This window comes from Lissotriton vulgaris, chromosome 9, assembly GCF_964263255.1.
Source record: "Lissotriton vulgaris chromosome 9, aLisVul1.2, whole genome shotgun sequence".
NCBI lineage: Eukaryota > Metazoa > Chordata > Amphibia > Caudata > Salamandridae > Lissotriton > Lissotriton vulgaris.
In genome coordinates, this window is record NC_141697.1 from 1102386049 (window position 1) to 1102412830 (window position 26782).

Genomic DNA, 26782 nt, shown 5'->3' on the forward strand with positions numbered 1-26782 from the left:
CATCTTCAAAAGACCGTGAATTATCTGACTAATGACAACTTGAAGTGGCAAATTAAAGACTGTCTGTTTTTTCTGGCATTGGTAATCCAAGAACAGCAAGATGGTGCGCATCATTACTTATCACCCTGCAATAAACTTGGCCTTGGTTAGATCAGGCTGCACTTTCTTCATGCCATCTGTTTGCAGCTCGTTTGAGCCCACTTGTTTATGTACATACTGTATTACATGTGCTATGTAGTTGTGAAATAAACACTCGGAGCAAAAGCACAATACCCTTAACAGAGTTAAATCATGTTTGAAAGCTACTAAAAATACACGTGTTGAATATGAAGCAGAATAAAAGAGACGTTTTACTCAGAGGTACAACAATAAATGTAAGTATATGTATTCAATCTCGTAAAAAACAAGGACCCCCTGAACAATAAATGAGTAGACTCCTAGGTCAGGGAAAATAATTTGAGAAAATAACAACCTAGGCAGTTTATAAGTGACATATTATTATTATTATAATTAATAAAAATGGAGGAGTTATATATAACTCCTCCTTTTTATTAATTATATGGTTTTTGTAATAATTGTCTTGTCTATGTTTACACTCGTTCTTTTATGAATACATTATTGTATGTTTTTTATTTAAACTTGTAATAAAAAGATGAGTTTTTAACCTATTTGTGTTTATGTTTTGACAATTTGAATACTGTGCCCTTTTATTTGTTCCCCTTTTTTGGTCCCTTATCTGTCTATTATAGACTAGACAAGCACTTATAAACTGCCTAGGTTGTTATTTTCTCAAACAGTATATGTATTCAAACTATTCACAAAATTAGGCTCTTTTCTAAACACGCATTGACAAAGCCAATAAGTCTATATTTGGCCAGCTTATAATGGTTATTTTGTGTTTGTGTATACCAATGCAATAAGCTGAGAATGGGATAAATATAAAACTAGAGAAGTGGTCCTGCAATCCAGGTACACCAGCCCTGCAATGAAGTTCACTCCTTTTCAGGCAGCTGTGCGGATATGTCACTCATGAGACATGTCGACTGCCAATGGATGTAGCAGGCTGTCCCATTACACTCTTCTTCATATTGTGGATGGCGGAAGCAAAAGGTGAATCACCCATGAATAGACCAATATTATACATGAAAAAGTGGTGACTGAAAGCCCCTGTACATATGTCGGTACATTTATTGCGAATTTTGGGAAAACATGAGGCAAGCAAGAGGCTAAAGCTCTCTCTAGACCAGACCTAAAAATGATTAAGAACAGCTGCAAAAGGCATCAATGTTGCTTACAAAATTATAGTTTATGCGCTAATACATTTAGAAGAACAATATTAATATGAAAGAATTATTGCAATGTGGAGTTTATTTAAAAAAGCATTTGCTCCTAATAGGAAAGTCACCACAAAGAAACTGTTCCTCTGTACAGAGAAATCCACCTTGTGACATTTCCTTTAACAAGACTCACTTCAGAATGAACATTAAGGCATTGCAGAGGTCGCTGTAGAAGCTGTGCTGATATTGAAAAAGCAAGCTCGGTGAGAAAGAAAGGCCTTGCTTCCTAGGTAAACACCGTGGCCTCCAGTGCTTGCCTGCCAAGTGCTCTGTTACGGTACATTATGTACTTTTCTTTCATATCTTGAGAGTTGTGCAATCAAAGGTGGCAGTTATGCATTTGTCAAAAAAAAAGGATGCTGCTTGATGTTTACTGTTTGTACAGCACAAAAGATCGAGCCGAGCTGTTTGCACTAACCTAAGTTGCCTAGAGACATTCTTAAACCGACTTGAAAGATATGAAGAAGAAAAAAAACATGCCTTAAGTGAATCTAACAACCAACGAGTAGAAAAGGCGCAACACTCTAGAAAGTTCGCTGCTCCTGTAGGCAAAGGAGGATCAAACATTCTTTCTCTCAATATGCCTAAAAGGTATGAATATTTTTTCTTCATTTGATGTTGATATCAGCATTTCTTGCACCAGTTTTTAATTTTCGCCCCATCCTCCTAAATCTGTTGGAGTGATTTATATCGATTGATCTTGTCTCTTGTTTTAAAACACGTTTTGGATTTAATAAGGTCACCGAAAATGCTGGGTGCTTACTTTAACATCCTGAAGAACTGTATTTGCTCTTTAAACTTCCAAGGATAACTGGTTTACCTGTTTTCACTTAATGATGGCGTCATTTTAGGGTCTGTTAAAATTTGTAGAACAACCGAAATGTGTCTTGCTGGAAGACATTTAATTACACACAAAAAATATTATTATATCAATATTGTAATCGTTTTTAGATAAACATGAGGGGCCTCATTTATGAAAAGTGACGCATCGCTGTGTGAAAACAGCAATGCGTCACTTTTCACTGCGCTCTCCCTGCGACATGATTAATGCGTCATATTTATAATATGAAGCATCATGTCGCAAGGAGTTACAGATACGTCAGTATTTCTGACGTATCTGTAGGCGCAAAAGTGACGTATTGCTGGAGTGTGTCACAAAAGTGACGCAACTCCAGCAATGCTTCCTTTCACATGGGGAAAGCCCCGTGTGAAAGGGCTTGCGTCTGTCTTACGCCTGCTGTGAGGCAGGCGCAAGATTTTGACGCAACAGCGTCCTAAAAGTGACGCAGTGAAATCTCATAGATTTCACTGCGTCACTATTACGAGGCTTTTTGCGGGTGAACGCCCCCTCTGCATACGTTATACCTGACACAGGTATAATGTAGCGCAGGGGTTTACAAAGTGACGCCTCTGCTTAGATGCGTCACTTTGTAAATAGTGCGCATCAGGAGGCATGTTTTACGCCGCCGATGCGTCACAAAAAGTGATGCACCGGCGGCGTAAAAGTGACGCACAGCCTCGTAAATGAGGCCCGATATCTTTTTGTAATGAATTGGCGCACAATTTGCTTTTATTCAACATCCTATGAGATCCAACTGTAGTGGAACGTGTATTAATGGACTCACTGTGACCTAATTACGTTTTTTTAGTATACAACCAGTGTGGGGGCGCCGAAGATGATGGGCATTTTATATGTTTCCAATAGATGTGTTTTTATTTTTATAATAAATTGAACTTTTTCTGCAATACCAGTAGGTTTGTGCTTTGCTGTGCCATACGGGGCTGTAGTACTTAACAATTATTTGTGCGAGTGATATTGGAATTTATTGGCAATATTCAGTGTCAGCTAAACCAATTACTATCTATGGTATTTGGGATTGTGAACAGTGAAAGACGTTTGTAGTATTTTAATCAGGTAACACTTAATTATACAAAGCCATATCCACGAAAAAAATAGGAAAGTATGGCCGAAGATTTAAGCCTCCACCTAATTGCACTTTTCTTTTTTTCCTGTTTACAAATAATCTCAGAAATGCGCTTGCAATTCTGCCCAAGCTGATTCTCTATAGGGGAGAGGGGTGGAGCATCCAGTACAAATGCACATTTCTCTTTTTATTTTGTTTTTTTCAGCTGGGAAAACATATTTCCCCATGTAGCATGCCCTTCTCTTACACCGCCCATCAAACCCGGGTGTCATCCATTCCCTTTCCATTCTAGCAGGACAGTTACTCCAGCCTTGACTGAAATAAACCACTGACAATGTCCAGCTTTGAATGGGGACGAAGAGGAGAGAGGTAATGCCCATATACATATATGTTTGGGCGTGTTCCCAAGCTAGCAAGTCAAAAAACACCTTAGAATGCTCGATTCCCAAACCTTGAGTGGAAATTACTTGTGGTGGACAAATCCACAATTATAAACTCAATTTTGCCTGCCAGAAATGAATTTGCGAATTCCATGGAATTATAATAAATGTAAATAGAGTTGTAAACATTATGTTTACATATTAATTTACCTAGGTCAATCAGCACCATAGTGCATTATGCTAGCCCCACGTTGCACCGTGTAAGGTAGTTTTTGTTGTTGCCATTGCAATTAAATAAATAGCGTTGTGCACAGCAAATTAAAATTCTGCCAACAGATTTTAATGCCTCAGAATTTGAATACTGCAGACACAAAGCCGTTTATGTAATACAGTCAATACCACTGATAAATTAAATGATTGCTCTCAGAAATTAGGTTAATAATTTAGTAGTAGGTGGCACCTGCCAACTTAATAAACACAATTTGGTTAGGTCAAAACACAGTTCTCAGGAAATCTCTGCTCTGCCGCTAGAGCTATGGTACAAGCAGAAGGTAACCACTGGATAAATGTGTGGTAAGTTCAACAGTATCAACAATTTCAGAGTGCATAACACAATACAATTACTAAACCAACCTAGAAAATTAGAGAAAAAAAAATGAAAGAGCAAAAATGCACAAAGGATGAAGGCACAGGCTGACTGAGGGAGGGTAGGGTGGATGCACCTAGCAGGTCATTTGGTCAAAGTTGTAACCTTCTAACGTAGTCTGTCTCTATTAATTCTCTGAAACAGATGTAAAATCCTTCAGTAGTTCAAGGCTGTGGGCTGAGACAGTCCCCCAAACTCTGATGCATCGTCATCGAGTTTCTATTGAAACCATTGGTTTTGGCCCTAAAACCTCTGAGTAAACAAAACTGGATTTTGTTGCCACCACAGTTGCCTTACAGGTCAGCTACGTTTGTCACCTCGCCCCGATCCAAGGTTTTACCTTTGGACTTAATAGATTTTGGGATTTTGAAATCCTCCAGGGGGGCAAGACTGGAAGCTGCAGCCAGGCGGCCTGCCAGGAGGACTGAAACGTTAACTCTGAGGTCCTGCAGAAACTGTTTTCAGGTTTCCTCGTTTTCTTGTCAGTTCTTCAGCCATCAGGTCCTTTGGTAGACATCTAGGAAGTAGATCTCTCCCCAGCCAGGGCTTCTTCAGGGTTCAATACTCTATGGTCAGATGGTTCCACTTAGAGTCAGGAGTGTTTCTGTTATTTGTGTCCCAGGAGCAGGTAAACAGGAGGCCAAACACTTAACTCTAGGAGAGCAGTTATCGTTCTTGTAACCCAACAGGAATCCATGCATTCGCCTCTTTCAGCTGGAACCTTCTTTCTTCCAGCATGGCCTTCTTGTTTAGGTGTAATATCCCTATGTTTAGGAATGTTCTGAGGAGCTGGAGGTGAGGCACCAGTCTTATCCTGTGAACTAGCCAGTAATCGAAAAATGTCCCTGTGCCCATCTAGGAATGAACATAAGTACATTTCTGTCAGCTCCATTTGAAATAAGCAAGTCAAAAGAAGTGTTAAACCTGTCCTTTTTTTCTGCCGGCTGTCCTGCACCCCTCCCATTTGGTTAATCCCTGCTTAGTGGTCATTTCTTAACCACACTTCATTTCTGAGTTTAGAGGCCTGAATATTGTCCTCTGTCAGTTTTAATCAAGAGGGGGGAGGAAGATGCATGATAGGGTCCACTTAGATTCCAATTATAGTCTAATGTAAATCAAGGGGGAGGGAACCTCACCAGTCTGCAGACCAGAGTCTTGAAGAAATTGTTTCGAAGACCCTCAATCACATTGTCACCTCCAACAGTGTATGTTCTCTCCTTTAGAGTGATGTGATGGATAGTGTCTTCATCTGGTCTATTTACTTGAGTGTTAGGTTCTACAAGGGCCAGATATACGACAGATTTTTGCACACGCAAATGAGTTTTAGACCCTTTTGCACATGCAAAACACCTATGGTCCTTGTACAAAACCTATTTTGGGCGCTGCAAATTGATTTGCGACTCGCAAAATAGGTTTCGCAACTCGCTATTAGGAAGGGGCGTCCCTTCCTAATAGTGACTCGTGAACCTATGTAATTGCGATCGCAAAACAGTTGTAGTTTACCACCCTTCACAGAAGGGTGGTAAACCACTCCCAAATGGGAAGGGGTCCTCAGGGATCCCATTCCTCTTTGTGAATGCATGCAAAATAATTTTTTAGTGGCAAGCTTTGGTCCCAGGGACCACTGCTTGCCCTTGAAAAATTAAACAAAAACGTTTCATTTTTCTTTTTTTAAATGCATCCCATTTTTCTTTAAGGAAAACAGGCAGCATTTTAAAAACAATGCTTTATTTAAAAGCAGTCCCAGACATGGAGGTCTGCTGAGCCCAGCAGGCCACTGCCCCTGGAAGGGCCAGCCCTTCCCAATGGGGTAGCAAATTGTGACTGCCTCATTAATATTCATGAGGCATGCAATTTGTGACCCATTCCCCTTTGTGAATTCATGTGAAATAATTTTTTAGGGGCAAGCAGTGGTCCCTGGGACCACAGCCTGCCCTTAAAAAAATTAAATAAAAACGTTTCATTTTTCTTTTTTTAAATGCATCACGTTTTCCTTTAAGGAAAACGGGCTGCATGTTTAAAAAGAAAACTGCTTTATTTAAAAGCAGTCCCAGACATGGAGGTCTTCTGAGCCCAGAAGGCCACCAGCCCTGGGAGGGGCAGCCATTCCCAATGAGGTCACAAATTGTGACTGTCTCATTAATATTCATGATGCATGCAGTTTGCGACCCCATTGGGAATTGCAGTGTCTCAAACACTGTTGTACATTGGAAATTGCGATTAGCAAATTGCGACTTGCAATTTGGCGCACATTGCGAGTTGCAATTGCCAATGCTCGTACATCTTGCCCCAAGTGAATCAAACCTCCACCAGGTGGGAGATTCTCTGGGGCTTATTTACAAGCCCCTTGCGCCACCCGTGCGTCACTTTTCCAATGTTAGAAATGACGCAAAAGTGGCGCACACACATTTCTTTCTAGCGGTTGCACATTTATTTTTGGTGTCTTACATTTTGACAGCCACGTTTACTTACCATCTTGCACTGAACTATGGGCATGGTAGTTCCTTCATGCTCGCACATTTAAAGCATGAATCTTTCACCGTCTTCGTCATGTAGATTGTTAGGATCACCTCACTTTTATGTTTTTGGCTTGCACAGTTTTATTTTTTGTTCACCTCATGCAGACTTAACTACCAGAGGCTTTTGCTCCTATGGATAACCTTGTCACAGAAACTCTTGATGTTGCATGCTATTAGCTCTCTAGAATCATCTTCAAGTAGGTTCCCTCACTGTATTTCATTTCCTTCATTTTATAGCATTGTTCCATGATGAAGGGCGGCCCGTCCAAAATGCATTGGAACACATTAATTAAGTAAAAATTACTTGTCGTGTATTGACCTTTGATAAATTCTGATAACACCAGTTTGCGTTGAATTACCATGGATTGAATTTAAATTAATGTATTACGAATAAGATATCTGAACCATTCAATTCGGCTACGCAGCTTTTCTTAATTTGGAATTTTGAACTGATTGAAGATTACAAAACTATATAGGGCTTCGATTGTGCCTAGGGGGACTCACTCAATTCTTGGCTGCGCAACCTTGGACTTTTAGAAAGTGGTCATTTTCTTGTTTAACCATTCTCTGTGCCTCTGCTTGTTTGTGGATTGACTGTCTGGTTTTGGAGTGACAGGGGCTTGGGAAGTGCATTCACTGTAGAGAGCTACGGTGCGGGCTTGAGGTGTGCCTGGCCCTTCCTGGATGACTCAGACCTGAGCTGGATGGGGCTTGGCGCATTTAGAGTAGTGGGAGGTGTTTTTCTTGCACCTGGATAGGGTCTTCCTCCCTTGCACAATCCTGTATCTACCCCCTGTGGTCATACTGTACCAGAGAGGACAGAACTAGTTTTTGACTGGGCTCAGAGACCATGGCACAAAGAGAATAAAGACAAAATAGGGCCTAAGTAGTGAACCCTAAACCCCAGAACTTTAGATTACTTCTAGATAGAAGGACCTTTACCAAGGAGAAGAGCTAAAGAACTGTGAGGAGTACTCACCCTTTAATGTGTGCTGTGAGGGGTTGGCCTGCAGTTGCCGTTTCTGCCAAGGAAAGGACAAAGACTGGAACTTTGCTATAATCCTGCTTGCTAAAGAATCTCCAGGGGACTGTGTAAGGTGGTCTCCTGTTCTGAACTCTCAGGGACACAAAGACTTCACCCCCAGCTCCCCTGAACTCTGCTGCTGAGAGTTCTGGCCTGCCAGGAGGTGCCTATTCGAGTTTGGGGCCCCTGCATGCTATTCCTGCTGTTGGGAGCTGGAAGAAACCTGAAGAGCTGAGAAAATCAACGCATTGTCCTTTTTATGGCCGTTTTTCTCAACGCAGCACCGCTGTGTGAAAAGATTCTCCATGCGTTGAGGCAGAGACAACACATTGCCTATCACAGCTGCAAGAACTGACACATCGTGGGATCATGGCTGGAGAATCCAACACATGGCTACTTGCCTTCACCTCATCGATCGCCAGCGCATCCCTGATTTCTACACATCACACTTGTGCGGCAAGTTTTCCTGATGCAAAAACCGTGGACCAGAACCATCTTGGAGTCGATGCATCACTTCCCCCTACAGTCCAGATTCGACACATCACTTCTCCTGCATGTAGCAGAACTGATGAAGGCTAAAGCATTTTAGAGATTAGCTCGGAGATGTTCATTGATTCCTGGTGAGGGTTCAATGACACAGTATTAGGAACATTAATACTGAGTGGCACAAATATTGTGTCAAAATAGTTGGCAAAAATATCGTGGCCCTACACTTACAGTGAACACTACAAAAACACAAACTTACAGAACATGTCAGAAGCTAGGAGTCAGAACAAATGTAAATTCTGAAAGCCTGTGACAAGAAGCCAAGGCTACAAAAAATATATGCAACCTACAGTAAGATGGATCAACTGACTTACCCGATTCCTTAAGTCCCTTCTCAGCTACAGCTTCCAACCTCGTCCCTCTGACGCTGTTCAACATCTAGAGAAGTTTCAAAGGACTCGGACAGACCAACAACTTTTATCCAGCTTTGGCCCATCAATAGGTGGCTGTCTAAAACCCAGTCTGACACAGTCATAGACTAATATTTAATTTTCAGTTTCCTATTATTGCTAATGAAGAAGTTTATATTTTTGATACTTGATCTCAACATGCTTTTACATTTTGCTCTATGTTACTCCTTACACGTCTCCCTTTTTATCTATCTTGCTTGGAATTTGTAAGTTATTTTTTTAGCGTATGGCTGTTTTTTCTTTGTAGTACATGTACTACATCACTTTCTCCGAAGAAACCCTTGTTGCTTGAGTGGCGGTAATAAGGATGAGTCAAGTATTCCTCACAGATCCAGCTTCTTGTAGGCGCGTATTTATTTGGCCTTTGTGGGGCCTCAGTCACAACTCACTTCTAGGCCGTGGTCTTCATCACCCATAGTTTAATACATTTGTTTCGTGCATATGGTAGTAGGGTTACTATACATTTATTGTGTTACCAGAGGACTCTAAAGCAAGGCCTATGTGTGCACCTGTAAATTCATCCAGTGACAAAAGGAACTGAAGTCTGAACATTGCTTTTCCATCAATCTGCCTCCCAATTTATGTAGAAACCTATAAGGTACAGAAACATTTGCGTCCACTTTGCTCTTCGAATGCTAGAACTGAAATTAAAACGTTTGCATAAGTAAATATGAGAATCTTGAAATCAAAGTTGTTTTTCAAACAAAACATAAATTGAAGTACTTATTTACAAAGACAGAGTGAACCTGTACATTCCATCATGTTTGGTGGGGATATATAATCGCAAAGAGCATCTTTTCTCCTCCTGCTTAAGTATTGTATAATCTAATGTATGTGAGAAGTAATTACAATGTATATATATTTTTTCCATTTTAGCAATACTTTACCAATCGCAAAGCAACTGGCTTCTGTAAAAGGTATGTTTCAGTACACAAGAAAAGTGAAGTTTTCTTAAGTAAAGCCTCTCTCTCCATCCTATTCTTGGAAGAGAAAAGTCTATCAGTTCAATACACGTCCATCCTGGTCCTTTTCAATTAATTATGAACTGGCTTCTTATTCCATGCTCCTTGCTTCTCTAGATAACAAGTTAAATGACTGACAAAGAAGGCCTAGTAGGATTTTGACATGTTAGGAGTCAGGTTGCTCTCGTGTAATCACACACCCTGGAAGCTAATGAGCACAAGTTATTGTGTTGTCTGTCGAGTTGGGATATCATCGTGATCACAACCGCTGGGTGCCTAATTGTGTTGCTTTTATGCTATTGACAGTGACTAATGATCAGCTTGCAGAGTGGTGGATAAACAGGAGAGTAAAGAATGCTTGCTGGCTTTTATGAAATGTGATATGAGGTTTTAGACAAAAGTTGCTACTTCCCATACATTTATAATTGTATCCATTAACTATGAGAGCGGTGAGGTTTAAAGCTACTTCAGGATATTAACATTAGTCGAATATGTGATAAACAACCTAGAATAATGTTTAGAAACAGGATAAGAGACCTTTACCAAGTAGGTACCCAGAGCTTTTAAAAAACAATCAAAACAGGAAACTACGCAGTGAAATTAACAGTGCACAGATGTCTCGCGAATGTGACAGTACATTGTCTGTGATGCAATACATTGAAACAGCATGGTTTGTGAGAAAATGTTGAGTTATATTTCAGGTGTGCATATTGGGCTACTTTACCCACACCCACATGGATGTGCGTACCTGTCCACCCTTCCTACAATATATTGATATACCAGGTAATCCTGCTCCCACAAAAATGAGGTTCTGAATTCACACCTGTTTTGCTTGGCAACACTGCCCCCCTCCTGGACGATCAAATGCATACATATCAGTCCTTTCCCACACACACACACACAAATCTTTTGGCTCCTTGGTGTTGATACCTGGCAGCATTTTCTGCTCATTGAAAGTCCTGGTCCTTCAGGCAACTCATGGGGAATTGGGCGAGGTGCTGCTATTGCTCTCTGTCCATTTGGGCTAAACAGTGGTGGCCGGCATGACTCACAGGTGGCGGGTGAGGGCAGGCGCAGGTGAGGGAGGGGCGCGAGCGGTAGCGCAATGGAAAACAAAGATTTTTTTTAAATGTACACACTTACCTTGCCACCAGTCCCGCCACCGCATCTTAGCACCTTGCTCCTGCTCTCCTCGTGGGAGAGGAAGAAAGGTTGCCCGGACTAATCAAAATGCTGAATTAAAGCGTTGTGATTGGTTTAGAGCATCCTGGTTCAACGCTCAACCAGGGAATGGGGGCCTGGACTTGTTCTTCATGCAGTCTGTAAAGCAGCCTGCATGGAGAACAGTTAAAGTACCCATGACTGGTTTGGGAGGCCAGAGAAGTTATTATCATTTTATATTTCCTTACTTTTACACTGCTCAAAGCAGTGAGGCGTTGCTCCTCCGCCATAGCGGAGGAGCCGCCACTGTAGCAAAAGGTAAACCTGGGCACATTGGAGAAAACCAGGCCATGACTTCCTGCAGCCTGGGGCCTAGCCTTCTTGGGGAGATGTACCACTTTCGATAAAGGTGAATCCTTGCCTTGTAAAAGTAAAACGATATCCAACCTTTGTGAAAGGTTTTATGACGAAGCAAAACTTCTCTGGCAATGTTAAAAGTTTGAACACTTCTAGTTCTAGGGGTAGACTGACTGGGTGTACTAACAACACACCCTGTCCCTGAAAAATGCTGTACACAGGTAAAGGATATTTGCAACTGATTCTGTGGGCAAAGGGGCTGGGCAGCTTGACTTGGACATTGGCCACAAATTTGCCCAGATCCCATTGTGTACACCCAAATACCACAACACAAGGTCAATAGCTGTGCATAGCGATTTGTTAAAATGACTGGAAAAAAGTTATGATTCTTTCATAAGTGGAGAAAATAATGCTTTTATAAAGCACATGTACGTTCCACAATAAAACCTTTGTTGAGGAAATGTTATGGTTAAGCAAAATAACATAATCATAAGCACTCAAATCACAGCTCATGGCCCCAGGAACAATGTCACATATAGCACAGAAGATGCCACCATAAATAACATTACCAAAGCTATGGGGAGCAGGAATATAGAGCAGAGCCTGGATGACAGCATTGTTTTGTTGACAGAAAACACAATTGTAATGAAATATAAGAAAGGAGAGAAGAGGATTGGCTTGGGTCTATTGCATGTGTCCTGAGCTCACTAGGTACGACCAAAGATAATGGACAGAGGGCCCTTCGTGCAGGGGCCTTATTTGTAGGCCATGCACCCAACGAGCAGTGGATATATTTGATGGCCACATCCAGTAGAAGTTGGGAGTAGAGTTACTAACTGCGTAGACTAACCTCAGGGCGCACTACACATGGCCAAATACCATGCCCACTAATCAGACAGTGCAGTCTTGTTGAGTTCAAGTCCTGTTGAAGGCAACTGCTGAAGTTGAGTATGAGGCCAGCAAGCATTCACACTCAGGGGGCCTTCCTAAGGGCAGCCTCTGTTCTGGAGGCTTGCTTGGTACGACCAAGGGTTGAGTGCAGTTGATTCTGGGAAGTAGTGCCTTGAAAACCTTCATTTATTTTTAGGGTAAGTTTTTTTTTGTAACAAATCTTAATTCCTGAATACAGAGCTTTAACAATACACACGTTCACAATGATGTGTCCCACAGCAAGAATATTTAGGTTACCAGGAAAACCACCCTAAATGTGTCACACATATACTTTGGCTTTGTGACCTCTTGTCCTGATTTCACAAGTAAGCATCATCAAAAGATTAAGGTGGCCCTTATTAGTGTCACAATTTGTATAATGCTAATGTTTATTCAATATGCAAGGTACAGACATTTATAATCACATTCAGTTTATTTCTGTTTCAAACTGTCTCTAGCTCTCGGAAAAGGGTCAGATCTGGAAAAAGCATTTGCTACTGCGGTCCTGGTCTATAACTCCCATGCGGATGCTGATGGTAAACTTACCAAAGATGACACACAAGAACTATTGCAAACTGAGTTCACACATTTTCTACAGGTAATACATAATGATTTAAGAGTAGAATTCAGTGGCGATTGTTTGAGGTGATTAAACTTCTACCAGATTTTAAACACACAAAGTGGGAGGAATGCTTGCAAATAGTTTAAACCACTGGTAATCACTCTGGGAAGCACACCAACCCACCACTTGTCACCCTCTGTGTCACTATCAACGTAGACCCACCTTATGCAAATCAATACAAACCCTGTTCTTCATAGGAACAGTTCACCTTAAACTGCTGAAGACGATCAGCATCTGAGAAATTATCACAGTTGATGGGGATGAACAGGTTAAACATCACCTTGGAGATGTCAGATCATGTTGGGCAACTTAACCCACTTTCGTGAAGACCAGCATTTATAACATTTTCCCAATATTCCTAGAACATTTTAATCTTCACCCATCCCTAACTCTTTAATTTGAGGCCTGTATTGCTTAACTGAATTGTTAACCAAATAAAGGCACACATAACTCGAAATATTAGGGTTGATTCTTTTAAAAAGTTTGAAGTTTACTTCGTCAGACTTGTGACTTAGTTTCATGAAAATTTCAGACTTTTTGAAATTCATAGATGTACTCTTCGTAACCGTCAGACCTTCCAAGTAGTACTTTTGAGATTATTTAGTAGGTTCACTGATTGCTCCCATGTAAAAGCATTTTATCCTGTGTAATGTAGCAAATGTGGATTGTACCCGCAATAACGCAGTTGCCCATTAAAACATTTTAATTGGTTCATATTTAACAAATAAAGGTTTTCAGATGTCACGACGTTTTTATGATTAGAAAGACAGCACCAGAATATGACAACATGTACATTTGAAGTGCACCAGTATTTCCCATCCTTTTGTGTAATTGTTGAAGCCACGCATTGGACCGAAAATAAGGGATTAGGGGGCACATGCAAGGGGTGCAAGTGATCCAAAAGGATACCCTGTTGCACCCCAGAAATTCCCCATTTTCTGTATGTTGCGCCAACACTTGCCCCGAGGGAAAGTGTGTGTGTGTAAAATAAGACTTTGAAAAAAGCACTTTAGTGCATTTTTCAAAGCAACCGCAAATTACCATCAACTTTAGTCTGATGGTAATTTGCGATTCCCAATAGCGAAATCGCAATAATTTTTTGCTTAATGCAGTGCATTTAAGAAATTGCACTTTGTGATTCCTTAAATGCAATCGCAATTTAAGTAATTGCAATTTTAGTGATTCCTTGAGTTGAGATTTTAGCATTTGGGATGATGCATCCCAAATGCATAAATACCAGTCGCACAGGAGAATCTGCCCGTTTGAGACCGGTTTTTGGTTTGATGCATGGAGCCCTAGGTCCTAATCCTAATTTAAATATATTGCTAATCGGAAGCTGTACAGGAAAATATCACCTGTATTTAAAGATATTATGGATGGGGGACACTGATTGTTTAGATTCCAAATAGCCTCAATCGCAGTTGCTTGACATTTGAAAGCCAAAATATTCCTTTCTTATGTTGAGAGAAGTGGACCTAGTTCCCGACATCCAATGAATTGTACTCAAGATGTTTTTAACACTCAGATCTGCATCGCTATTGAAAAAGTGCTTCTACGATCACTACATTGGATCCCGTTCCAGCACAATTCTGAGAGTTTATTATTTTCATTGAACTAAAGTAAATGCAGATTTCTTAGAGAACTCATGAGAATTTAGGGCCATATGTACCAAGCAAATTCGCATTCGCAAAGGCCGAAATTCACAGAATTTCGGCCTTTGCGAATACGAATTTGCTAAATGGTATGTATAAAGCAATATCTGGTGCAAAACAAGGAATTGCTAAATTTGTGATTCCTTATTTTGCAATTGCATTTAGGGAATCGCAAATTTTGCGATTCTTTCCATGCAATGTGTTAGACCTGGCATCTTTGGAGTGGTTACCCCTATCTTTTTGCCTCTACCTCCTGTATTTTTGATGCTGTGCTGGATTTCGTTTTTGCTGGTTTAGATGCTTTGGATACGCCGCCACTGCTGATCAGTGCCAGAGTGTAAGTGCTCCCGGTGTAAATTGTTATTATGATTGGATATACATGATTGGCATATTTGTATTGCCACAAAGTCCCTTGTAAAGTGCACTGGGTGTGCCAGGGTTGGTGATGACAAATGCTACTAGTGGGCCTGCTGCACGGATTGTGCCACCCACACAAGTAGCCCTAAAACGGTGTCTCAGGCCTGCCATCGCAGTGCCTGTGTGCAGTCTGTGAACTGCCATGTCCTCCTGGCCAGTGTCCTCACTGACCGGGCCTAACCCTTCCCTTTCTGTGCACATTGGTCACCCCTATGGAAGGCCCGGGTACCCCCTTGGGCAGGGTGCAGTGTATGTGAAAGGTAGAGCATGTACTTGTGCAGCTGACATGCTCTGGTAGTGAATTACAGCCATTTTCGTTTTTCACTGCTGCAAGGCTATCTTGCTCCATAGGCTATCATGGGGGATGCTGGCTACAGTGGCTAGCGGCATATCTTCCCATAGGAACAAGATAGGACATAAAAGTCTGGTATCCCTGAACTCAGAATTTGATAACACATCTTTTAGGAAAGGTTGTTTTTAAATCCTGTGTTTGAGAACAGCACTTTTAGAATGTTGCTGTTCTCTTGTCTGACCTTTCTGAGTGCCTTGGCCTGTTTGTGTATTGACTGTCTGGTTTGAGAGTGACAGGGGCTGAGGATTCCCCAGGAGGCTGGCTGAGTCAGCCCAAGGCTGAATGACTGCATTTGTAACCTGAGTGGTGGGAGGAGATAGCACCTGGGCCTGAATAGGGCTGTGCCTGCCTTCAACAATGCTGGCTCCACCTCCTGCTGGGCGGCTGATGACCCTGCCCCTCACTCTGAAAGGAAAGGAGAAGCCAGAACAACAAAGTGCTCAAGGAACACCCAGAACTGGTTCAGACCGGGCTCAGGGCCCACTTGCACAAAGAGAACAAAGACTTTTAGGGGTATAAGTACAGGAACCCTGACAACAGAAAATTGGATCATCCTGGAATCAAGACGGAACCTCTGCCAAGGAGAAAGCTGAATCTGAAGAAGGAAGACTGTCCTGCTGTTGCTCTGCTGGACTGACCTGCTGTTGCGTTGCTGCCAAGGAGAGGGGAAGTACTTTGCTGTTGTGCTGTATCCCCTGTCTTGAAGGAATCTCCAAGGGCCTGAGAAGAGCTGGCTCCCTGTTTTGAAGTCCCAGGAACAAAAGGACTTCACCCCCAGCATCCCTGAACTCTGCTGAGAGAGTTCTGTCCTTCCTAGAGTGCTTGGGCCAGTTGTGGTGCCTCTGGAAGTTTTACCTGTGCTGGGAAGCTGGAAACTAATATTGAGAGACTTTTTGCAACTGAAAAGTTATCGCATCGCTCGCTGCGGAGCACATCCCCGACAGTGCGAAGAAATTCCTGCAGCTTCGGAGGTCGAGATCGTCGCAGCGCCTGTTGCTGCTACCTAAGACAACATATCCTTCGGTTGCGGGAAGATTACCCTCGCTGCGAGTGTCGTCGCAGAGCCTGTCGTCGCTGGGTGAGAAAGTCGCACCGCTTGCTTGCGGACCGCATCACGTAGCTGCGAACATCGTCGCAGATCATCGCATCGAGGAACTGCAAGAGAGAGATCGCCGCTGGATTGCGCATCGTCGCCCCGGAGATCGTGCAGCCCACACGAGATCGTCGCATCGTGCCTTTGCGAAAAAAAACTTCCTACGGAATCTACGCACCGGAATCTATACAAGTGGCCTTCCTCTCCATACAGACCAGATTTGTCGCAACACGCCCGCTGCTGCAGCGGGGCTGTAGCAAAAGCCTCCCCAAGGTCTCAGGAGCAACGCATCACTTGTTTTCCACCGCACCAGCTTCTGCTATTGGAACTTTGTCGCAACCAAAGGTACTGTAGACTCAACGTGTTGCAACTGTGAACTTTTCACGCAACTGTGGATTATTTTATCGCAACCTAAAGAACTCTTTTGCAACCATATTCTTGAACTGTGTATGTTGGGTTTTTGTTGTTTTGGTCTTGTGTAGTTTAGATTAAATACCTTTATTTTTCTAAACTGTTGTGGAGTCAGTTTGTAGTGTTTTCACTGTTTTACTGTGAGCGTTGGTACAAATACTTTACACATTGCCTTCTGATTAGCCTTGACTGCTCGTGCCAAGCTACCTGGAGAGTGAGCAGGGGTTATCTCAGAGGGTTTCCTCCCTACCCTGACTAGAAGCAAGGGTCCCTATTTGGACAGTGGTACCTACCTCTGCCAACTAGAGACCCCCAGTTCTAACACAATGTATGAAGCAAAAAACATTTGGAAAATGTCCTTAAGGAATTGCAAATTACTACCAACTTCTAGTTGGTGGTAAGTTGCGAATTCCTTGAAAAATGCAAATTTTTGCATTTTTCAAAGTGCCATGTGACGCACATACATGCCCTTAGGGCATGTATGTGCGCCACATGTGCACCCATGCATATTTCAGGGGTGCAACAGGGTGTCCTTTGGACACCCCTGCACCCTTGAAATTATTCTCAATTTGCGATTAGCAAATTGCGAATCGCAAATTGAGAATAGCTTCCCATTCATTCCTATGGGCCTCCTGGCCCATGGAAATGAATGGGAAAGTATTCCTTTATTGCGATTCGCAACTTGTTAATCGAAATTAAGGAATTTTAAGAAATCGGAAAAAAATGAGATTTTGTACATACATACCTATTTGCGATTCTCAAATAGCGATTTCTTAAAAATCGCTATTTGAGAATCGGAAATCAGGTTGATGATACATATGGCCCTTATTCAGATCAAGGGTTGAGATTAAGTTTTAATCTAACCACTCGAATATACAATATGATTAATCCAGGGCAAATCCTGAACAATACAGTATTTAGCATTAGGCTTCTGTAAACCCATAATAGGAGAGTTGCATGGACTTCCCATTATTTCTTTAAGGATTCCTTGCTTAATCAGCAAGTTAATCAAGGGAGTAATCTGTGCAATGGTTCCTGGACTCAAATTATATTGTGGAATTCATGGAAATTCAGCTTTGGGCTTCACAGTGATCGTCAGTGAATCAACTCTTTTGATCAACCCAATATCTTTTCCTGTAGAGTCCCAGACTTCTGGTGAAACAGTATGTTAGAAAGTGGGTCTCTAGTCATCCGAAGTGTGCACCTTGTCCGAGTAGGGATCCCTGCTTCTAGTCAGGATAAGAAAGTTACACATTTTAGGTAACACCTGCTCACCCCATTGGTAGCTTGGCATGAGCAGACAGGCTTATCACACAGGCAATGTGTAAAGTATTCGCACCTAGACACACAGTAACACAGTGAATCCAGTACAAATGGACACAACACCAGTTTAGAAAAATAAGGTATCTTTATCTAAACCAAACAAGACCAAAACCACACAAATCCAACCACACAGTTCAAAATATGACTTTTAAAAGGATTACTGCAAAAATACAGCTCACAGAAACATATACCTCCAACAGGGGCTATTACAACATTGTGTCAGGCAATGATCCAAAGTATGGCGCTGACCGTGAGGTGAACGGGCCAGCCACGAAATCACATGGACCCCCAAACAACAGTACCTTGGAAAACAAAGTCAAAAGACAGTGCACAGCATTGTGGAGGTGAGACATCAATGACCAAGGCAAGGCCAGCTCCTTGCAACCGCAGGGGATGCGAGCTATCGAGTCTGCGAGGAGGTGAGGTGTTGAGTCCATGCTGGCTGGGGAGATGAGGCTGTGTTGGCAGTGAGGCGTTGGTTCATTCAGCAGTGCATTGTTGAGTTCGGGAAGTCACTCATGTCGGTTAGTTTGAAGTTGGAAGTGCTGGCAGCAGCCAGCGTCGGTATCGAGCGATGTAATCGGAGAGATCGATAACTTGCAGGCGCCTGCGGGAGTTGAAGCAGCAGAGCAGGCAGGGCGGTGCTTTTGTGCACTTCACAAGGGTTGCCCACGGCCTTGGTGCAGGTCGAGGCATCACTGGCAGCGGGGCTGACTACATCTGTGTTGTTTTTCTTAGTTTGCAGCATGACCAACATGATTCGAAGCTCCCAGGAACTGGAATTGGCACTCTTTGGCAATCAGGAGTTCAGCAGAGGACTCCAGGTGCTGTTTAGCAAGGTGCAGGTGAAGTCTTTATGTCCATGAGACTTCAGAACAGGAGGTAATATCTACTTTAAGCCCTTGGAGAATCTTCTTAAGCAGGATACAACAGCAAGGGGAAAGTCCAGCCCTTTCCACTGCCCACAGACAGAAGCAGCAACTGCAGACCCACCCAGCAAAGCACTCACAGCAAAGGGGCAGTACTCCTCCTGACAGCTCTTTAGCTCTTTTTCTTGGCAGGGTCCTCTTAGTCCAGAAGTAATCTAAAGTTTTGAGGTTTCAGGTCCAATATATCAACCCCATTTTCACTTTGTTGCAAGCCTCTATGAGCTCAGTAAAAAACAGTTCTGATCTTCCTGGTCCAGCTTCACTACAGGAGGTGGAGACAGCATTGCGCAAAGGAGACACAGCCTATTCAGGTGCTAGTGAAAACTCATCCCACCACTCTGAATGCAGATCAGTCCCATTCAGCCTGGCTGAGTCACCAAGGCAAGGCAGGACATACCTCAACCCCCTTGTGACTGTCTCGATCAAATGCACATCCCCAGCTTTTGCCACTCCAAAACGAGCTAGTGAATACACAAACAGGCAGAGGCACACAGGATGGTTAAACAAGAAAATGCCCACTTTCTAAATGTGGCATTTTCAAACACACAATGTAAAACCATCATTACTAAAATATGTGTTATTAAATTCTGAGTTCAGAGAGTCTAAACTCCAAATCTCTAGCTGTTCCCAATTGAAAGTTACACATTCTAAAGTGTTACAGTGCTGCTGCAATGATAGCCTATGGGACCACCAGCCTTTCAACAGTGAAAAATAAAATACACAATATTTCACTATTAGGACATGTAACACACACCAGTACATGTCCTACCTTTCCCATACACTGCACCCTGCCCATGTGGGTATATTGGGCCTTCCCGAGAGTGACTTATATGTACAAAAAGGGAAGGTTGGGGCCTGGCAAGTAGGTTCACTTGCCAGGTCAACATGGCAGTCAAAAACTGTGTGCTCAGACACTACATTGGTAGGTCTGAGACTGATTTACAGGGCTACTCATGTGGGTGGCAAAGCCAGTGCTGCAAGCCCACTAATAGCATTTAATTTACAGGCCCTGACACACTCAGTGCACTTTACTGGAGACTTACAAGTAAACTAAATATGCCAATCATGGAAATCCAATCATAATCACAATTTACACAGGTAGCATTTTCACTTTCACACTGATTAGCAGCGGCAAAGTGCCCAAATCATCTAAGCCAGCAAAAACAAAATCCAGCACACGGTCAAAAATACAAGAGGTAGAGGCAAAAAGTCTGGCGATACCACGCCAAGGATGCAATTCTAACCCAGTATCTCTCAATTCCAGAGGTAAGTCATCTTGAATTAGCAAGGGAACAGTCTTTCGGGTTCTGAGTTCTATCAACAATAGTATGGAATTCAATTCCCTTTGGAGTACAATAGATTGAACAGTTGAGTTTGCATAGCAAATCTTGTCCCAGGAGATGGACTGGACTTAAAGCGCACACAACAAATCTGTGTAGATCTTCTAAGAAATCTATTTTTACAGGCACAGGTTTTGGTAAATGGATTTGACATTTGTTTGTTCACCACTATTACAACTTCCATTCTTTCTCTTGAGAGGGGTAGGTTTGGAACTTTTACTGATCTTACAGTAGAACAGGTAGCACCAGTGTCAATAAGAAATGAGAAGGAAGTCCCATTTACTATGCCTTCCACATAGGGACCACTCTGGTTTAACTCTAAGGATGCACCTAACGCACATTCCTCCTCCCCCCTCAGGCACCTGAAGGATTGTAAAGTAGGACCTGAGTTTGCATTATCTATTTGAATCAGAGAATATTTCTTAGACAAATTTAGTTCACATTATGCATACTCATGATTTGATTGCTACTTTTGAACTTGTCCATTCATTTGGGGCATCAGGGTTTGTGGTACATTCTGAGATTAATTTATCTATCTGTAACTCTGTTGGGTCTGTGTCATGCCATTTTCCTGCGATTGTTCATGTCCAAAATTCAGAATTTGTCCTCCAATTCCCGGATTAAATGGATTAATTCAACATTTGCGCTTCCAGTGCCCTAACTTGCCACAAATGTGACATTGATTTGACTTTTTCAAGGCTTCAATTGAAATAGGTTGACCTCTACCTTATGGCTGCATACCCAGGTTGATGAACTCCACCCACCCCTCACATTACGGGGTTCTGCTGATAACTTCCCTGCATAGCAGGCATGTGATCAATACATGATACATTCGGGTTCTTCTGAACAGCCTTCATTTTTGTAAAAATCAATTTTCCTTAAGCCTCTTGTGCTTCATTTCAATGTCATAGCCACAATATTTAGCATAGCTAAGGATTTCATCCACAGGCTTCCCTTGCCAACAAATCAAATGCTGCTGAATGTTGGTAATCTCAGGTCTCAATCCATTTACTAATTGATGAACAAAATCACCCATATCTTCCTCAGCCACATTTTCCATTCCACTACACTGCTTGAAGCCTATAAGAATTTCTCATAGTAGGCATGCACTGTCTCCTTCAATTATTGGGTTGGCCGATCTATTTTCACCCAATCCTTAGGGGAAATTTTCCCTTTCAAATAGGTGATGACCTGATTATATTTCTTCATCACCTCAGCGAATGGTGCACCTGTACGAGGATGTCTAGCTGGTTCCATTTTGGGTCAATCAACAGCAATTTGACACTGTGTCCACAGGTCACTTGGGACAATGTAAAAAAAAAATCCCAAGTCCTTCAGCAAACCGCTTGATCTGTTTGTACCATTCAACTGAATATTGTGTCAATTTTGGAAATTCACTTGTAAAAGACAATACGTCTGGCCTAGTCCAAGGAATGTGTACGTATCCTCCTCCATACACTTTTCTCTTAGGGACCATCCTTATTTCCTTACCCCCATCACCTTCCATAGCTGGGAGCATCTGCATCATGACTCTCTTTGCATTCTTTTTCTTCGCCCATCGGCCTTCCTATTGTTCTAACTCTCCTCATTGCCTAAGAACAGCAAATAAATAACTCCTTAATTTGCAATCTCATTCCTGATAGTCTCATGTTTTCAATATCTTTATCACTGAAATTGACTCTGTAGGGTTGCTGTAATGTTTTTGATCCTTGTAGGTCCACTCTGTATTTATGGGCCAATTCACACAATTATTCATGGGTGCCTCCGAACATGTCTGGTAATATCTTTGCAGATGAACAGTAATTCAGCATCCTGGTAAAGAAATATTAAGGGCTGGGCTTACTGTCAGTATAATCATTCCTCCAAATCTACCTTGAGTCACGTACATCAAAGAATCTAATTGTATTTAGTCCCAAGGTGTGTCCTCCATTATTTCCTGCATCTTGTCCATTTGCAAAATTGTCAATACCTCTAAGCCAATCATCAATTTCTTGAGAAGCAGGATATGTTTTTCTTTTACGTATTCAGAAACATATCCCCATGACAATCCTCCTTCCCTGCAATAGGTGTTGAATGTAAAAGAGACACCTCAGATTCTGGTGTTCCCATGTGGAGATTATTTCTCGTGGTGCTCTGAGTTACCCATGGAGTTTCCACATCATTCTCAGGTAGGTAGAAAGGTTTTGCTTGCCACAAACTCCCTGTGGAGGAATTAAGTCATGTGAAATGTACAATTGAACCAGGAGTCGTTCCCTTAGAAACATCAGCTGGAGTTGGGACCAATGGTTTCTGCCTCAATCTCAAGTCAACAGGAGTAGAGGTTGTTACCATTTATCCCAGTAGGGACAACTAAAGTGTGTACCTGACTTCCTCCACTGATAGAGTGGTATAAAGGGACTACATTACCTATGGGTAGTGGAACGGTTACTGCCTCTGGTGCATTATGAACAGTGTGGTTAATAGCGTTTGGCATTTCGGTATTTCCTCCCGCAGGTATGAAAACCATATGTGGAACTGGATCTATCGGTACAGTAGGTGCATCAGGAATTTTTCCAAGAACTGAGTTTGTCAAATTTGGAGGCTGACTCTCATTATAAGGTGGTGGACGATTTAGCAATAATTCATTTAGTAATTCGTCATCAAATTCACCATCACCTTCCCCAGTACGAGCTAGTGTTTTCGTCGCTTCACAGTGTTTTTTATTTTCCTTTTGCTTCCCTCCACCTTTCTCTGAAACAAGTACAGGATACATTCTAGTTCCTTCTGCTATGTCAATTCTCCAAGCTTTTTGTTGTGCATCCCATCTGGCCTCAACTTATCTATTCGGGGTATTGTTGTACCTTCTCTGATAGTTCTATTTTCCTTTTTGACACGCTACATGATTTCATTCACTAAGTGCTTCAAATTGCATGGGTCTAGGAGGTGGTTTAATCTCATACAATTGTCTCCTCAAATTTCCAAGAATTCCAACATTAAATGTTTCATATTGTGGAAAGGCTAATAGACCATCATTCTCAGTGTATTTTATCCAATTTTCAAGCCATGTACATGTATGATAACCTCTTTCTTATCACATATACAATGCTGGTATACCCTCAGGTGGTATTGGTACTCCTCCTTTGATAGGTACAAGCACATCTCAATGCATCAAGCTTTTCAAATTCTTCAGGATTGACATTTTTTTTCAATTAAATTTTGTCTTTCACAAATGATTCCCCACAAATCCTTTTATCATACACTTCACTATTTAGCTTTCAAAACCAATACCAGCGCGGTACAGTATGAAGTAGTCAACCTATCACTGCGTGGCATTGCACAGCCTGACCAATCCCAGCGCTGCACCGTTATGACATTAATCTCACTCTTCACAGTGGCTACTCCTCCTTTACAATCCCTCAAGAACATACTCCTTTCATGCAAAAATTTTCACACAATGCAAGCTATTTCAATAACCTCTGCCTGCTCCTCTAAATAAATGATAGACCCTTTCACACAAGAACTCTAGCCAGATCCAATGATCTAATCTACTTTAACATGCACTTCAAGTGAAACCTCGACCAGGACGATCTCGCTCAGGCTGATGCAATTACTCCCTGTGCACTGAGAATTGTAACAACTGCAGCCCTCAATCTCACAAAGATATTACCCTTCTTCTCTCAGTGGTACTGCTGATGACGTCTCATGAACAGCACCTTTGAAACTCAGCAGACAACTTACTGAGCGTATGCCACACTAAGACCACCGTAGGTGTATATCTCAGGATCTTAGTACACGTCGAACCCTTAAACAACTTCACCTTCTTTGCACAAAGCGCATCAATCAAATGTACTTTAACCACTTCGCATAACATCACACAGCCATTTCAAAATACCACAATCTAAGCTTAAGCATTTGTGACATGCAACCCTATTGAAACTCAAACCACTGCTTCAAATCATCTGCGCTCCATGGCAATTGGGAGGGAATGCTCAGTTTCTAAACAGGGATCTTGACAGAGATCTCAGTAACTATCTCTCAATATCCTAACATCAGTGGATAAAGCCATCCAATGTGCTACCAGATTATTGTTGCAGCTAAAATGTTGGGCCATTTGTTTTCTCCACTCTCATCATATGTTTAATTTCTTCTGATACTCACTTGATCCTCCGATGAATCTTGTATTGTGCCACTCAGGAGTTGGATATAGGAGGACTAGCTTTGGATATGCCGTGAGGATCAGGAATTGGAAACCTGATTCACAAATTGATAATTAGATTCACATATATAACACTCAATGTCAGACTATATAAATAAAGAATTATCACTGCTAGTCCGAATCTTCTAAAGAAATTTAGTTGGACTAAGATAATTCAAAACAATTGTTTAGTTAGACAGTACAGAACCATAACATTAGAACCGGATGTTTAGGAATCTCTCTATACTGGTCCTTCCCTGTCAATAATCAATAAATTGGTATGCACAATCAAATTTAGGAGACTAGTCATGACAAAACTCATAATCTATGATTTTGATAAAGGTAAAATTCATCAAAGATATTTAAAGAATAGTACATAATTAATGAATATTTAGAATCTAAAGCATGCTGGTCAAGTCATAAGGTGACAAAAAACTCTGAAAGTTCAGCAAGGATATGCGTCATAACAGCTCATGGGCAGTGTCCCATTGAGAAAAAGTCCATGAATGGCACACACAGCTTATGTGTCAATCAGAAAGGAAAGCACTTAGAAGTTTCAAAAGTTCTCAAAGGCAGTGTCTGGTTAGGAAAATTAAGTTTTATCACCTGGCTATGACTCGCTCCTTCAGATCAATGTATATGTATATTATAATCATTTAGTTTAGTTGGTGACACCTTTGGCCACCTCATCGTGTCAGACCACTCAGTCCATTGGTCAGTTGAGGTAGGATGATTGCCGTGAGACAATGAAGAAGACACATATTATAGAAAGAAGTGGTGCAAAGCACATACTTTGTCAGATCATCCGGTATACGTAAATTTCCAAACAATGATTCTTTAGCAGTAGGCACCCATAGCAAATGTTCCCAAAGTATTGACTTATTTGCAAATAGTCCTTGTAAGCACGTGAGAACTCTTCCAGTAAGACAACATTTTGCTTCTCATTGTAAGTTTATTAAATTTGTTCACAAGTGTAAGGTAGTACAGAATGGAGAATAAAGCAGGCCTGCCGTCAAATCTGTTTAATAGAAATATACATTTCCTAGAAGAAAAATCAATATTCTACAATTCTTTCAGCTTATACGCACTCAAATTATTGTGATTTTTTGGATTAGAAGATCACATCTAAGTATGGCATTTTATTGCATTTTCAAAGTACTAACGTGTAAAATATTTTCAAATCATAACATTTTTATAACATTTCATATGATATAAATTAGTACATTTACGATAGAGTAACTACATTTTCTCACATACTATTTTTTATGACAGTTTACCATGTGATTGGAGCTTGTTTATTTGTATGTTACTCAAGATATCTCATAATTGGTTTAGATATGTATTAAGAGATCTAGCCTCTTATCAGCAGCATCCCATGTATGGCCCAGCAATCTTGCAATGCGCTTTCTATTAAAGAAAACCTGTTCTGAGCTGGCCACCAATGTGCATGCATACATTTTGATGTGTGTTTAGTGACTTGTCCAGGAGTATACCCTATAACACTATAACACTTGCCAACCATTTTTAATTTACTGCTGTAACATGACATTCAGCCATGTCAGAATAGTATATTAAAATGTAAAAGAAAAGCGACAAAGCACAAAAGGAAGTGAGCACTCTGGCAGCACTGTTTAGCTGCTGGGACCTCGAAAATATAGGTCAAAGTGACATTATAGTATATAGTAAGGTACAAATTTCAGTTCAAACGTAATATTTTAACCTAAAAAACACTGAAATTCACCAGGTACAGTTAACTCAAGAAACTATAACCTGCACTCTCGCCATGCACAGTGGTTTCATCAAAGTTATTGCTTTAGTTGTCGAAAGTGTTGTTATCAATTATGTCATAGAATAGGTCATGAGCATTGTATTTATTTTTTAAACAAACTTTATTGCCTTTTATGTAGCTTACATCTAACTCCTTTAAGGTAGCAGTATACATTGGTTGTGAGTGGGCAATATAACACTTGTGACGTGCTGTTGTTGTCAGTACCCTCATCGTGCCCCATCTGTACATAGCAACTTGTAAGATCACAGTATTTCCCCACATCTATGTACTGAGTACATTGGATATACCCCCCTCCCTCGCCCCCAACAATAAGGAATCAACCACAACTACCCCCACCCCCCTCCCCCGCTGCTGTCTCCCCTTGAGAATTGTTCAGTTTGATTAGTATGCTCCCTGGTACTCCGGGCGGGGACAGTGATGATCGCCAGAACCTTCCGTTGTGACCTCCTTCGGCACCCGTGTGTGTCGATGCCATGAATCGCT

At 41.6% G+C, this 26782-nt stretch overlaps 1 protein-coding gene across 1 annotated transcript in view; it reads left to right on the forward strand.

The window, feature by feature from the left end:
- Positions 1–1775: 1775 nt before the first annotated feature.
- Positions 1776–26782, forward strand: part of SNTN (sentan, cilia apical structure protein) — a 36479-nt gene continuing 11472 nt past the window's right edge. The window contains exons 1-3 of the mRNA XM_086939083.1: positions 1776–1928; positions 9664–9704; positions 12656–12795. Coding sequence (XP_086795209.1) covers positions 1918–1928; positions 9664–9704; positions 12656–12795 — 192 coding nt within the window. The 5' untranslated portion in view covers positions 1776–1917. The remainder of the gene's footprint in view (positions 1929–9663; positions 9705–12655; positions 12796–26782) is intronic.